General features: G+C 39.8%; 1 protein-coding gene across 5 annotated transcripts in view; it reads right to left on the bottom strand.

The window, feature by feature from the left end:
• Nucleotides 1-15,112, bottom strand: part of LOC128684957 (uncharacterized) — a 124,593-nt gene that overhangs the window by 41,080 nt on the left and 68,401 nt on the right. For 4 of the 5 annotated variants that reach the window (XM_053771467.2, XM_070087081.1, XM_070087074.1 and 1 more), the window contains one exon: nucleotides 1,645-1,796. The exons of the other annotated variant lie outside the window; for it this stretch is intronic. In XM_053771467.2, the coding sequence (XP_053627442.1) occupies nucleotides 1,645-1,796 (152 nt within the window). The remainder of the gene's footprint in view (nucleotides 1-1,644; nucleotides 1,797-15,112) is intronic. 5 annotated transcript variants of the gene reach the window in all.

Raw genomic sequence — 15,112 nt, 5'->3', positions numbered from 1 at the left:
CTGTTGATCTAAACAAAAAAGTTGTTTGGCTTTTTGGGGGCTCCCAGGTACATAACCCTATTTTTTTCCCACAAGTTCTTCAGTTTATCTAACATGGATATGCCTAACACGGCGTTTTCAGGAACGTAACTACCGTGTAATATAACGGTCTACTGTAAGTTAGTGTAAATTTGTCTGGCATTTATAAGTGGAAAAAATGGTGTTCCACTTCTTGGTAATTTCCACTTTAAGGCCTGGGACCTAACCTGCCATGTAAGTGGGGCCCTACCGTATTTTAAGTATCCTCCTTTTATAAACACCAACCTCTGCAACTTCTCTTCAGAATTTCCAAAAATGCACTGTGCTGCCAGCAATGATCAACTGCGACAACTCACACTTGATGTCACTTTCATTATCGTTTAATCCTGCATCTCTCCCTATCCTACATCCTGAAATATTGATAAATTCCTTCATTCACATATGAATTACTCTAATGAATTTGTACAATGCAAATGCACTTTCATGTTAAAGGAATAAGAGATAATCACATCACTTCCTTGAGAGAGACCAGTGTTGCAACCAATGTGAGTTAACGAGAGTAATAACCTCTGTACCACAACAGGAAAGGTACAGGGAAACTTCTACCACGCTTATTAACATGCGAGACAATAATGAACTCTCATTGATCGAGACATATCAAGAAATCAAGCATTTGTGTTGCAAATTGTTGCAGTTTGGCAAAGAAGGACAAAATCATATGAGGGCAAGTCAAGCCAGCAAGGGGCACTGTGGGGTAGATTCCTTTTAGACTTAGTCGAGACAACTCATGCGTCACACTGTAATAACAAAGACAATAGTGATCGCGTGTTTTGTTAATAAAAGAATCTCAACGGACACAGCAGAAGTGTGATCAGCTTCTTTAGTGGTATGACTGTGAACAATAGACAATACTTGATGAGCAGTGTGTAACAAAGAGTGTTGCAAATTTCTCAACGAAGTGGAAGACAGTGTGACGTTCTTCAAAGAACACGTCTGCTTCAATCAAGACTTCGGATATCCGGATGTACGGGTCAGCTATAAATACCCAGGTACATCTGATAAACACGTTTTATTTGGAGGTACCATATCCGGTATGTATAACTTCAGCAATCAGTTTGAGATATGCTGAATAACACCCCCCTAGGGGTAATTGTACTCATCATACCTTTTCCCTTACAGCCCATGTGTGGTTACAGTTGCATTGTCGGCTCCAAGAACACCTTGGATGCGGCTGCAGAATGTGGAGACATCATCAAGCTAAGTCCTATTACAGCTAACTTATTATATGACCCAGCTTAGTTTGTATGCTAAAACCCCTACAATTGTTATTCACTCATGCTCATGAAATTCAAGACCCTCTCAGCTAATGTAATCACAATGAAGCTTTTGTAAGAAACATACGGTAAAGCGCAACTTAAAATCACATAGATCAAACAGAATTTGAATCCACAGCAAGGAAATCCTTAAACCAGCAGGCCAGTACTTTTATTTCCATACCATGTTGGTTAGAGAACTGGCTTGCCATGAGTTTAAATCTTTCCCCTTACCTGAGCAGTTTACAATCAATGTTAAAATATTACAATTTTGGAAATCATAATGAAAAAATTAAATATGAAACATACTCACATTTTCTTGTGCTTATTTAAAACTTTAGTGATGTACTTGTGATGAGACAAGACAGAAGGGTCTTGTGTTTCTTCAGCATAAGTGATGCAAGTAAGAGGTAGCCATGCAGTACCCCCTACGTCTGACAATACAACACAGAGCCTTTCTGCTGACTGGTGAAAACATTGACATTTTATTAAAGATTACTGAAACTGATGTCAAAATATAAATATATATGATTTCTGCATAACACTTTCATATCAACTCTATAATAAAAACAGAAATCCTACATAATTTGAAGCCACAGATGAACAAAATTTGAGTTAGAGCTTTTCTGTAATGATCATGACAAATTGTGTATGCAGAGCAGTAGCAGGCATTCTAAAATTTAGCCTAACACAAAGAATGTGGAAAGAAAAAAATACACTTTTATAAAAGATAAACTTGCAATGTGTAGGTACCTTTCCCATTTTTTAACTTGACAGCACTACCATCAAGGAAGGGTGACCTCAAAAAAGGAAAAATACTAGAGTCCCTTTCTTGACATTACTGTAGGGCCCCACTTATATGGCAGGTTAGGTTCCAGGCTACCACTGTAAAGTGGAACACCATTCTCCCCCCCATCCCATGTATAAACACATAAATGCCAGGTAAAAATTTACACTAACATACATTAACGAGTAAATGACACGCACCAAGAATGTGAACAGAAATGTGTAAGGGGTCACTCAGCCAGACGAAACGCATATTAACCCTTAAACTGTCTAAACATGAATCTACGTTCACTCGCTTAGCACTCCAAATATTAAAAAAAAAAAAACTGTTTTTTTTAACCCTATCAGAGTTGAGAGGCCCTCTCCTAAACTTGTTCTCTGGGTCGAAAATTTTTCGTAAAAAAAAAAAAAAAAAAAAAAATCATGAAAAGGTAGAGAATCTTTTCCCGATCATGATGACACCAAAAGTATGAAATTTGATGGAAAACACGGAATTATGCTCTCACGAAGTTAGCGGTCTCAACGATGTTTACGCATCGAAAATTTTGCCCACTTTGAGCCTTATTTTCGGCCCGGTCACAGACCGGGCCGCGGGGGCATTGACCCCCGAAACTCTCTCCAGGTAAACTCCAGGTAATTCCAGTGTACTAGTCGACAAAAATCATAACTATGTATTTTGCTAGAACTCCATTTTTTTCTATCGAATGAATACAAGAAACCACCCATTTACCGATTTCAACTATCCAATAAAGTGGTCAGAAATTAGCAATTTTGCCAATTTCACACGATGCCAATTTCCAAATAGGGTCCAGAATAAACAAGATATTCCTGGCACTAAAATAACATTTTAGTGCCAGCTTTCTCTTGCTAGATTTGAAGGTGCTAGAATTTAGGCATACTAGTATGTCAATAACCCTGGTGCATAAGCCATACTAATACGTCGGAAACCCTGAAAGGGTTAAATGAAGAGCACATTTTTATAAATGTCATAGGATAAAATTTTTTTTTTTAGGGCCATTATTTACCGAGATATAAGCCTGCAAATCTGGTGCTAAATGATGAGGTGTCTGCAACATGGAGCACTGCCACTTGCAGAAATAATAAACATTTATCATTTTTTCCAATTCTTTTCTATTTTTTGTTTTCATGTTATGATAACAATGTTTTGTTGCAGATCTTTTGATTTCATAGCCAATTCTTGTTGAGACACAAATGTTTGGTACTGAATTAGTAATCATACTGTCACAAACACACATGTTCACAGTGATAGATGAATTTGTACACTTGGTTCAATCATATACTATTGCTTACATATATATATATATATATATATACATGTACAAGGTATGTATTTACAGGTCCCAGTTATGTTTCTAGAAGTCAACCACTGTATGATACTCGAATAAGGATGGATTCATACAGAGTGCCACCCCAAACTGCTGACATGTGAATCATGTCTTTTTGCAATTGGGGTTGCTGTGTAGTGTAAGCACACACAACACACTTTTTCTGAGGGTGAATTCCACATATCGTTGTTGCTTGCCAGTCTATTTCATACATGTTGAAGGCACTGAGCATTGCAATGTCTACAAGGTGGAAAACGCTGATATACCACTTGCGACTCCTACACACACAGTCAACAAACCTTATCATCATGTCACACTTGTCGACTACTCGCATATTGTTCGTATAGTCGACGACAGCAGCTGGCTTTACGATAGGTTCGTTGTTAAACTTGCTCAGTCCGTCTGTCTGTCTACCATCTCGTAACTGTGGATGTTTGACAGAATCGTCACATCCCGTTTGTCATCCCACGTCAGTGCCATGATGTCATTGGCACGAAACTCTTCCACTAGACTTGCTCCAGTGAACTTTGGCATGTGTTTTCTATTTCTTCTCACTGTTTCACATACATATATCAGTACTGTTCACATGTAGAAAGTCAGCGAGCATAGGGCTTGTATACCAGTTGCCTGTGAACAATGTATGGCCCTTGCCAAGGTATGGCTGCATCATCGTGAACAACATCACCAGAAATGCCCAACATGTGCATGTTATTGTCGAATGTGTTTTTATGTGTAGATAACGCCATCCAACACAAGACCAGTTGTACATAATAAAGACTTTTATACCAAAGCGATTACGTTTGCTTGGTATATATTGTTTGAATGACAGTCGTCCCTTGAACAGAACCAAGGACTCGTCAATAACAATGTTCTTGAATGGATAAAAGTAGGCACTGAATTTTTGCTTCAGATACATAAATAATTCCCGGATTTTATATAAGAGCTCATTTCGGTTTGGCGTATTCCTGTCTGAGAAGTGCAACATTCATAGCAACAGAGTGAATCTGTTGCAGGGAAGGAGGTCACGGAAGACTGGAGTACTGATGAAGTGGTCTGTGGACCAGTAGTGTGCTATATTGTTCTTGTATGTGTGTGGCATAATCATGACAGTGCCAAGTAATAATTACATTTCAGCCACAGTTGTATCTTTCCACCTGTGCAACCGTGAAGATTCTGAAACATTTGTGTGGTCCATTGTATACCAGTAGTACATGGTGGTCTGGTTAACAATCAGGTTCATTATTGGCTCATCAAAGTATAGTTGAAAATAGTCTTAACTCTGTAGACTCATTTGTGATAGGACAGTGTGGCATGATGCCACTACCACTGACATCAAAATTGAAAGGATGTGGCATGGATGGTGTACTTTCCATCCAGTTCCATTCGTGGTCACATGGTGCAGGTTAAACCTGTGGCATGGGGCGTGGGAGACCAGGAGGAGGGGCAGGAGTGGAGGCAGCACATGGTTGACAGAGTGCCAGGCAGTCCTTTGTCTGCCCACCCACCATGCCACGAGGTCCAGGCACCATGCCTCCACCCTCTTCCTCCATCCCAGCATACACTCCTTCATGATCACTATTACTATCAGTGGCTGGGGGTTTGGATCGGGACCTGCCACGACCCTTGCCGTCGACTGCATACGGAACACTGCCCGAGTGTAGGTTACGATGCCTAAAAGTACGTTTCACTGGGGAATAATGATAATCACTTTCACTCAACAAATCAACTATGGGCCTAAAATCGATTTCATCATCGTCACTTTTATCATTTTCACTATCGTCAACACCATAATCTTAGTCTTGTGCTCTGTGAATCTGAACAAGATGTCCTCTCTTGAGCAACTCTACCAGCAGCTAAAGGAAGAACTGAGGATGGCTAAGCTTGAGATATAGCGACTGGCTGAAGAAAACATGATGATTCGTAGTAATCCTCCTGTTGAAAATTCTCAAGCCAAGAAACGAACCTGGACAGTGGCTGGAAAGCATGGAACAAAGTTAAGGATCAAGAGGACGGATGGAGAGGTAGAATCAATGAAGATCTAGGAAACTGTTGTGGAAACATCGAACCCATTCTCCGTGCTACCTGATGAATGTAAGTTGACTACAGGGAACATCACGACGAACGACGCCAAGGAAGGTAAAAACGTTGTTGTTGAGGATAGCCAGGTTAGGTACATGGATAGGGCCTTCTGCTTGAAGGATAGGAGTAGGAGGCAGAGGGTGTGTTTTCCTGGAGTGAGGACCTGATTAGTAGATACAGGTCAGCAATAGAGATAATTAGGAGGAAGGATAGGAACACTGTCATATGTGGTATTTTGCCAAGGAGAGGAGTTGGAAATGAATGGTTGTCCAGGGTAATTGGTGTCAATTGCTGGCTGGACAAATACTGTAAGGAAAATTCGGTAACATTCATTGACAACTGGGACCTCTTCTATGGCAGAAATGATGTGTATGCCAGGGATGGGGTTCACTTACCTAGGTTTGGGGTGGGGGCACTGGCAACTGCAGTGGAGGGAGCTGTTAGGACTTAAAACTAGGAATAGTTAGTGGTATGGGTTTTGGCGGGAAAACAGTGAAGTCCCATTGTAGTATGTGAGTACTAGGGGAACTAGTAACAGGCAGAATGGGGTGGATATTGGAAAGCCAGTGGCACTAGGAGACAAGGACAGTAATAGGTTTAGTGGAAAAACAGAAATGAGCAGGAAGGGTAAAGAAAAAGATGGGCCTTTAAATATTCATTATGCTAATACCCGTAGTGTTAGGAATAGGATGGATGAGTCGAGATTAGTTGCTAGTGCAGATAACATTGATGTATTTGCCATAACCAAGACGTGGTTTAATTCAAAAAGTCAAGACATATCTGCAGTATGTCACATTCAGGGTTTTAAATTGTTCCAAGTAGCTAGAAGTATCGGAAAGTGGGGTGGGGTGGCATTGTATGTCCGAGATCGCTCGAAATGTTGCATAAAAACAGGTATTAACCCTTTGACTGTTTTGGTCGTACATATACGTCTTACGTGCCACTGTTTCGGACGTATTAATACGCATAAATTCTAGCAGCTTCAAATCAAGCAGGGAAAAGCTGGTAGGCCCTCATATGAGAGAATGGGTCTGTGTGGTCAGTGTGCACCACGAAAAAAAATCCTGCAGCACGTAGTGCATAACGAGGAAAAAAAAAAAAAGACCGTTTTTTGGATTAAAACGCCAACTTTGAGGTGTATTTTCGTATAGTATTTATCGTTGTATTCTCATTTTCATGATCTCGTGTGATAAAATGGAAAACATATTACAGAAATAGAGATGATTTTGATTAGTTTCACGATGAAAATGACCTTGAAATTGAGCTCAAAGTAACGGAAATGTTCAATTTTTACCAAAGTTCAGGAGTAAGCAAATCACACCACACGTCCAATACACGTCAACTGGGGAGTCTAATATTCTTTCACTAGTGCACTGATATTATTTATACCATTTTTACAATAATGCATTAGTCTGCATAACAGTAAATTTTGCATTTTTTGAATGAATAAAAAATCAAAATAGAAAGCAATAGTAATATAAGAGGGGCCTAGAGACGTGACTAATGAACAGAGGATATGTTATTTTAATGCCAAGAATGTCCACATTGTTTATTCTGGACCCTATTTTGAAACTGACATCTTTTTTAATTTGAGTGAAATTGGCCAAATTGCCAATTTCTGACCACTTTACTGGGTAGTACAAATCGGTAAATGGGCGGTTTCTTGTACTCAATTGATAGAAAAAAATAAAGTTCTAGAGAAATAGCTATGAGTTTGGTCAACTGGAACAACGGAATTGGCCAAAAACAGGGCTCAAAGTCGGCGAAATCGCCGATGCGTATATGTCGCCGAGACCACTAACTTTGTGGGAGCGTAATTCCGTGAGTTTTCGACCAAATTTCGTACTTTTGGTGTCATTACCATCGAGAAAAGATTCTTTATCATTTCATAAGAAATTTTTTTTTTTTTCAAAAATTTTGCAACAAAGAATGACAGTTTCAGAAAGGGGATTGCGACAGTCAAAAGGTTAAGTCTGAAGTAACACATACAGAGTCTGTTTGGATAGAATTTTCAGAGGGGCATGAAAAATTTATTTTAGGTGTGATATACTGTCCCCCCAAACTTAGATAGGGACCAAGGGAGACTACTATGGGAGGAAATTGTTGGGGCCACAAGGCACGATAATGTAGTAATTCTAGGGGACTAACTTTAGTCATATTGATTGGAATTTCTTAACTGGGAATTTAGAATCAAATGACTTCTTAGTAGTAGTTCAGGACTGTTTTTTGAAGCAGTTTGTGACAGTGCCTACAAGGGGAAATAACCTGCTTGACTTGGTTTTGGCAAACAAGGAAACCCTTGTTAATAATTTAGAAATTACAGAGGAGCTCGGCACAAGCAATCATAAATCAATTACCTCTAGCATTGAATGGAAGTATGATAGGGATAATTCAGTAATGGTCCCAGATTTTCACTTAGCAAATTACAATGGGCTTAGAGAACACTTATCTGTGGACTGGGGTAACAAAGAGAGCTATCAGTATGACAGCTTTCTTAACACAATACATGCTGCCTAAAGGAAATTTATCCCATATAAGGAAATTAGATCTAATAGAAATGACCCAAAATGGATGAATAATAGGCTCAAATATCTTTTAGGACAGAAAAAAGGAATTTATAGGCACATCAAAAGATGTGAGGGTCATCTTATAAAGCAGTATATTGACATTAAAAGGGACGTTAAAAAGGGGATAAGAAAAGCTAAATGGGAGCATGAAATTAAAGTTACTAGGGATTTGAAAACTAACCCAAAAAGTTTTTCCTAGGTTTATAGAACAAAAGTTAGAAATGAGGTAGGTCCCGTTACAAATAACTATGGGCATCTTACTGATAAAGAGAATGAAATGTGCTCTATTCTTAATTATTTTCTCTCTCTTTTCACTCAGGAAGACAAACAATATCCAAGTAATAAATTTTTATAGTGGGCCTGAAGATGATAAATTATGCAATATCACAGTCACTAGTGAAATGGTTATCAAACAGACAGACCAAATAAAGCAAAATAAATCCCCTGGCCCTGATGAACTTTTTTCAAGGGTTCTTAAAGAGTGTAAAATGGAACCTTGTGAACCATTGACTAATATTTTTAATATTTCTCTTGAAACCGGTGAAGCAGGGGCCAAGTCGTTACCGTCAAATTACTGCCCGATAAGCCTAACCTCAATTGTAGGCAAATTACTAGAGTCAATTATAGCTGATATTATAAGAAGCCATCTCGATAAGCATAGCTTGATTAATGATACTTGGCATGGATTCACGAGGGGCCATTCCTGCCTAACTAATTTATTAACCTTCTTCAGTAAAGTTTTTGAGGCAGTTGACCATGATAAAGAGCTTGATATTGTTTATTTAGATTTTAGTAAGGCTTTTGATAGAGTACTGCACCAGAGACTGTTAAAGAAAGTGGCAGCTCATGGAATTGGGGGAAAAGTGCCACAATGGATCGAGTCACGGCTCACCAATAGGAAGCAGAGAGTATGCTTAAATGGGGTTAAATCTGAGTGAGGATCTGTAACAAGTGGCGTTCCACAGGGATGAGTCTTGGGCCCGTTGTTGTTTATAATACATATCAATGACCTTGATGAGGGAATTACTAATGATATAAGCAAATTCGCCGATGACACAAAGATAAGTAGGATAATTGATTCAAACGTAGATGTCACGGAACTTCAGGAGGATTTAGACAAATGCAATTCCTGGTCAGAAAAGTGGCAGACGCAGTTCAATGTAGATAAATGCAAGGTTCTGAAGCTCGAGTGTCCATAACCCTAGTATACTCATCAGTTAAATAACGTAGAACTTAGCCATATAGACTGCGAAAAGGACTTTGGGGTTATGGTAAGCAGCAACCTTAAACCAAGACAGCAGTACCTAAGCGTACGTAACAAACAGATTACTGGGATTTATATCTAGAAGTGTAAGCAACAGAAGTCCAGCGGTTATTTTACAGCTTTATATATCATTAGTAAGGCCTCATCTAGATTACGCAGCTCAGTTCTGGTCTCCATATTACAGAATGGATATAAATTCGCTAGAAAACATCCAGCGTAGAATGACCAAATTAATACATATTATTAGAAATCTTCCATATGAAGAATGAGGGGAGACATGATCAAAGTGTGTAAGTGGAAGATGGGTATCAACAAAGGATATATAAATAAGGTTTTGAGGATATCCCTTCAAGAAAGAACCCACAATAAAGGATTCAAATTAGATAAGTTTAGATTTCCAAAGGATATAAGATTTGGAAATAGGGTAGTTGATGAGTGGAACAGTCTGCCTAGTAGGGTTATTTAAGCTAAAATGTTGGGTAGTTTCAAATTTAAGTTAGAGAAATTCATGAGTGAAAGGGGTTGGATTTGAATGAGATTTGCATGATGAGTAAATAGAATCATCAAAATTTATTTCTTGGGTAGCACTGAAAATTGGGTTGGGCAAATATTTTGTTAGTGGCAAGGATTGTAAAGGACGTGCCTAGAATGGGCAACAGGCCTGCTGCAGTGTTCTTCCTTTCTTATGTTCTTATAACGCATGGAAAATGATAACTTCCTCTTGCGGAGTTGCCTTTGGGTAGTAACAACTAGCAACTCAAGAGGTGCTGGGCTGAGGGTCTGTTGTGGCCACATTAGCCACCTCAGAAGTGCTGGGTTGAGGGTCTGGTATAAGAACATAAGAAAGGAGGAACACTGCAGCAGGCCTGTTGGCCCATACTAGGCAGGTCCTTTACAATCCAGCTCACTAACAAAACATTTGGCCAACCCAATTTTCAATGCCACCCAAGAAATAAGCTATGTTAACTCTATCCACTCATATGTAAGTCCCACTCATATCCAACCCCTCTCACTCGTGCATTTATCCAACCTAAATTTGAAACTACCCAAGGTTTTAGCCTTAATAACCTAAATAGGTAGACTGTTCCACTCATCAACTACCCTATTTCCAAACCAATACTTTCCTATATCTTTTCTAAATCTAAGCTTGTCTAATTTGAATCCATTACTGCGGGTTCTCTCTTGGAAAGATATCCTCAAGACCTTTTCTATATCACCTTTATTAATACCCATCTTCCACTTATACACTTCGATCATGTCTCCTCTCATTCTTCATTTAACAAGTAAATGTAATTTAAGGGTCTTCAGTCTTTCTTCATAAGGAAGATTTCTAATGCTATGTTTTAATTTAGTTATTCTATGCTGAATGCTTTTCAACGAATTTGTCTATTCTGTAATAGGGAGACCAGAGCTGAGCTGCATAATCTAGGTAAGGCCTTACTAATGACATATAAAGCTGTAATATAACCGCTGAACTTCTGTTGCTTACACTTCTTGATATAAATCCCAGTGATCTGTTTGTTACGTATGCTTAGGCATTGCTGTCTTGGTTTAAGGTTATTGCTTATCGGAGTACTCAGTGGTCAGTGAGTACTCAGTGGTCAGTCGTCAGTACTCAGTGGTCAGTCGTCACGTGAGGTCACAGACCCTGAGCTGCTTTGGGGATTAGTGTGGACGGTTACAAAGCATGGCTTGCTTCTGCAGTGTTTTAAAAATTGAGGTTGGAGAGTTGAAGGAGGAGGTCTTGCTTCTCCAGGAGGAGATTAGGAGGCTGAAGGTCCACCTCAATGGGTCTGGGAGAGAGTGTGAGGTGGCTGGAGTTCTGGGGAATGAGGCTTCTAGCAGTGAGGTGCAGTCTGTCTCTCGCTGTGAGGCTGTAGTTGGGGAGGTAGCAACGGCTACCAGCAGTGAGGTGCAGTCCAGCACCTGCTACAAGTGGCGAGTGGTTCACAGTAATGGAAGGCGCATCAGAGTAAGGAAAGTTAAGAGTGAAGATCTGAAGGTAGGAAATCGCTTCTCTGTTCTTCAGGATGAATGTACTTCAGTGGCCAGTGAAGGTAAGGGTACTACTGCCCCTGCTAATGGAGGTAAGCGCATTCTTGTGGTTGGTGACTCTCAGGTAAGATATATTGACCGTGCTTTTTGTAATAGGAATAAGAAGATGAGAGATAGTGTGTGCTTCCCTGGAGCTGGTGTTGGGGACATTGTCAACAGGCTGGATAATATCAAGTCAGGTAATGGGAACAAGCCCATTATCTGTCTCAGTGCTGGTGGAAATGATATTAGGAAGGGTAGGAGAGAAGAGCTGCTAGATAAGTACAGGTCAGCTATAGATTTCATTAAGTCTAAGGGAGGGATCCCAATCATATGTAGCATCTTGCCTAGAAGGGGAGTAGGAAATGAATGGTTGTCTAGGGCAATTGGTGTAAATTGCTGGCTAGACAGATACTGCAAGGAACTTGCAATCTCATTCATTGACAACTGGAACAACTTTTATGGCAAACATGATATGTATGCAAGGGATGGGGTACATCTCTCTGGGGCTGGGGTGGTAGCACTTGCAGACTCGATTGAGAAGGCCATTGGTGAAATGCCTATGATTTTAAACTGATGGAAGATAGAGGTATGGGTGTGTGTGGGAAACAAGCAGGTTGCAACACTTGGGTTGGAAACAGTAAATGTATAAAAGGCATTCAGCATGAAGTTATAAATAAAGACAATAGATCAGGTCAGCAAACAAAGGGGGACAGCAGAGGGCAGCAAGGGACTAGCTCCCTTAAGGTTTACTATACTAATAGCAGGAGTGTAAGAAATAAGATAGATGAGCTAAGATTAATTGCAAGTGCAGGAAACATAGATATTATTGCTATAACAGAGACCTGGCTCAATCTGAAAGATAGAGAGATGCCCTCTGAATGTCACATACAAGGCTATAAATTATTCCACACTGACAGGGTCAACAGGAAAGGTGGTGGAGTAGCGATGTATGCCAGAGACAATTTAAATTGTTGTGTTAGACAAGATATTAAATTAGAAGCGTCAGCCACTGAATCTGTTTGGTTACAGCTTCTCGAGGGCCGAGAAAAACTAATTTTGGGTGTGATTTACAGGGCCCCAAATCTTGATAGGGAGTGCAGTAAACTTCTATGGGACGAAATTCGTAAGGCATCTACATACGAAAATGTTGTGCTAATGGGAGATTTCAACTATAGACAGATTGACTGGAGCAATTTGACAGGAAATTTAGAGTCAGGTGACTTTCTTGATACAATCCAGGATTGTTTTTTAAAACAGTTTGTGACAGAGCCAACTAGGGGAAATAACCTCCTTGACTTGGTTCTTGCCAGTAGGGAAACACTAATTAATAATCTTGAGGTTAATGATGAGCTTGGGGAAAGTGATCACAAATCACTCAGTTTTAATATATCATGGAATTCCCCTAATAATGGCAATCAAGTCTCCGTCCCTGACTTTCGCTTGGCTGATTTCATAGGACTGAAAAATTACTTAGGTGGGCTGAACTGGAATGACCTGACTAAGGGTCAGGTAGGTGGTGATGGTTGCCGATATGATGCTTTCCAGGGCATAGTTCTAGCTGCTCAGTCAAATTATGTTCCAAATAGGGAAATCAGATCAAACAAAAATGATCCTAAATGGATGAACAATAGATTAAAATATCTGATTGGTCAAAAGAGAGGCATATATAGGCAAATCAAAAGAGGAGAGGGGCAATTGAGAAATCGATATATTCAGTTAAAGAGAGAAATAAAAAAGGGAATTAGAAAAGCAAAGAGATTATGAGGTTAAAGTTGCAAGAGAATCGAAGACTAACCCAAAAGGATTCTTTCAGGTATGCAGAAGTAAGATCAGGGACAAGATAGGCCCACTCAAAAGTTCCTCAGGTCAGCTCACTGACAGTGATAAGGAAATGTGTAGAATTTTTAACACATACTTCCTCTCAGTTTTTACACAGGAGGATACCAGCGATATTCCAGTAATGATAAATTATGTAGAACAGGACGATAATAAACTGTGCACTATTAGGGTCACAAGTGACATGGTCCTTAGGCAAATAGATAAATTAAAACCTAACAAATCCCCAGGCCCTGATGAACTGTATGCAAGGGTTCTAAAGGAATGTAAAGAGGAGCTTAGCACACCTTTGGCTAATCTTTTCAACATATCACTACAAACTGGCATGGTGCCAGATAAGTGGAAAATGGCAAATGTGATACCTATTTTCAAAACAGGTGACAGGTCCTTAGCTTCGAACTATAGACCAATAAGCCTAACCTCCATAGTGGGAAAATTTATGGAATCAATAATTGCCGAGGCAGTTCGTAGCCACCTTGAAAAGCATAAATTAATCAACGAATCTCAGCATGGTTTTACAAAGGGGCGTTCCTGCCTTACGAATTTATTAACTTTTTTCACTAAGGTATTTGAGGAGGTAGATCATGGTAATGAATATGATATTGTGTATATGGACTTCAGTAAGGCTTTTGACAGGGTCCCACATCAGAGACTATTGAGGAAAATTAAAGCACATGGAATAGGAGGAGAGATTTTTTCCTGGATAGAGGCATGGTTGACAAATAGGCAGCAGAGAGTTTGCATAAATGGGGAGAAATCAGAGTGGGGAAGCGTCATGAGCGGTGTTCCACAGGGGTCAGTGTTGGGCCCCCTGCTGTTCACAATCTACATAAACGACATAGATGAGGGCATAAAGAGCGACATCGGCAAGTTTGCCGATGACACCAAAATAGGCCGTCGAATTCATTCTGACGAGGACATTCGAGCACTCCAGGAAGATTTGAATAGACTGATGCAGTGGTCGGAGAAGTGGCAGATGCAGTTTAATATAGACAAATGCAAAGTTCTAAATGTTGGACAGGACAATAACCATGCCACATATAAACTAAATAATGTAGATCTTAATATTACGGATTGCGAAAAAGATTTAGGAGTTCTGGTTAGCAGTAATCTGAAACCAAGACAACAGTGCATAAGTGTTCGCAATAAAGCTAATAGAATCCTTGGCTTCATATCAAGAAGCATAAATAATAGGAGTCCTCAGGTTGTTCTTCAACTCTATACATCCTTGGTTAGGCCTCATTTAGATTATGCTGCACAGTTTTGGTCACCGTATTACAGAATGGATATAAATTCTCTGGAAAATGTACAAAGGAGGATGACAAAGTTGATCCCATGTATCAGAAACCTTCCCTATGAGGATAGACTAAGGGCCCTGAAACTGCACTCTCTAGAAAGACGTAGAATTCGGGGGGATATGATTGAGGTGTATAAATGGAAGACAGGAATAAATAAAGGGGATGTAAATAGTGTGCTGAAAATATCTAGCCTAGACAGGACTCGCAGCAATGGTTTTAAGTTGGAAAAATTCAGATTCAGGAAGGATATAGGAAAGTACTGGTTTGGTAATAGAGTTGTGGATGAGTGGAACAAACTCCCAAGTACCGTTATAGAGGCCAGAACGTTGTGTAGCTTTAAAAATAGGTTGGATAAATACATGAGTAGAAGTGGGTGGGTGTGAGTTAGACCTGATAGCTTGTGCTACCAGGTCGGTTGCCGTGTTCCTCCCTTAAGTCAATGTGACCTGACCTGACTAGGTTGGGTGCATTGGCTTAAGCCGGTAGGAGACTTGGACCTGCCTCGCATGGGCCAGTAGGCCTTCTGCAGTGTTCCATCGTTCTTATGTTCTTATAACCCCCAAGTCCT

The sequence above is a fragment of the Cherax quadricarinatus genome, chromosome 2 (genome assembly GCF_038502225.1).
Source record: "Cherax quadricarinatus isolate ZL_2023a chromosome 2, ASM3850222v1, whole genome shotgun sequence".
NCBI classification, from domain to species: Eukaryota; Metazoa; Arthropoda; class Malacostraca; order Decapoda; family Parastacidae; genus Cherax; species Cherax quadricarinatus.
This window is presented reverse-complemented; position numbering and strand designations above follow the sequence as displayed.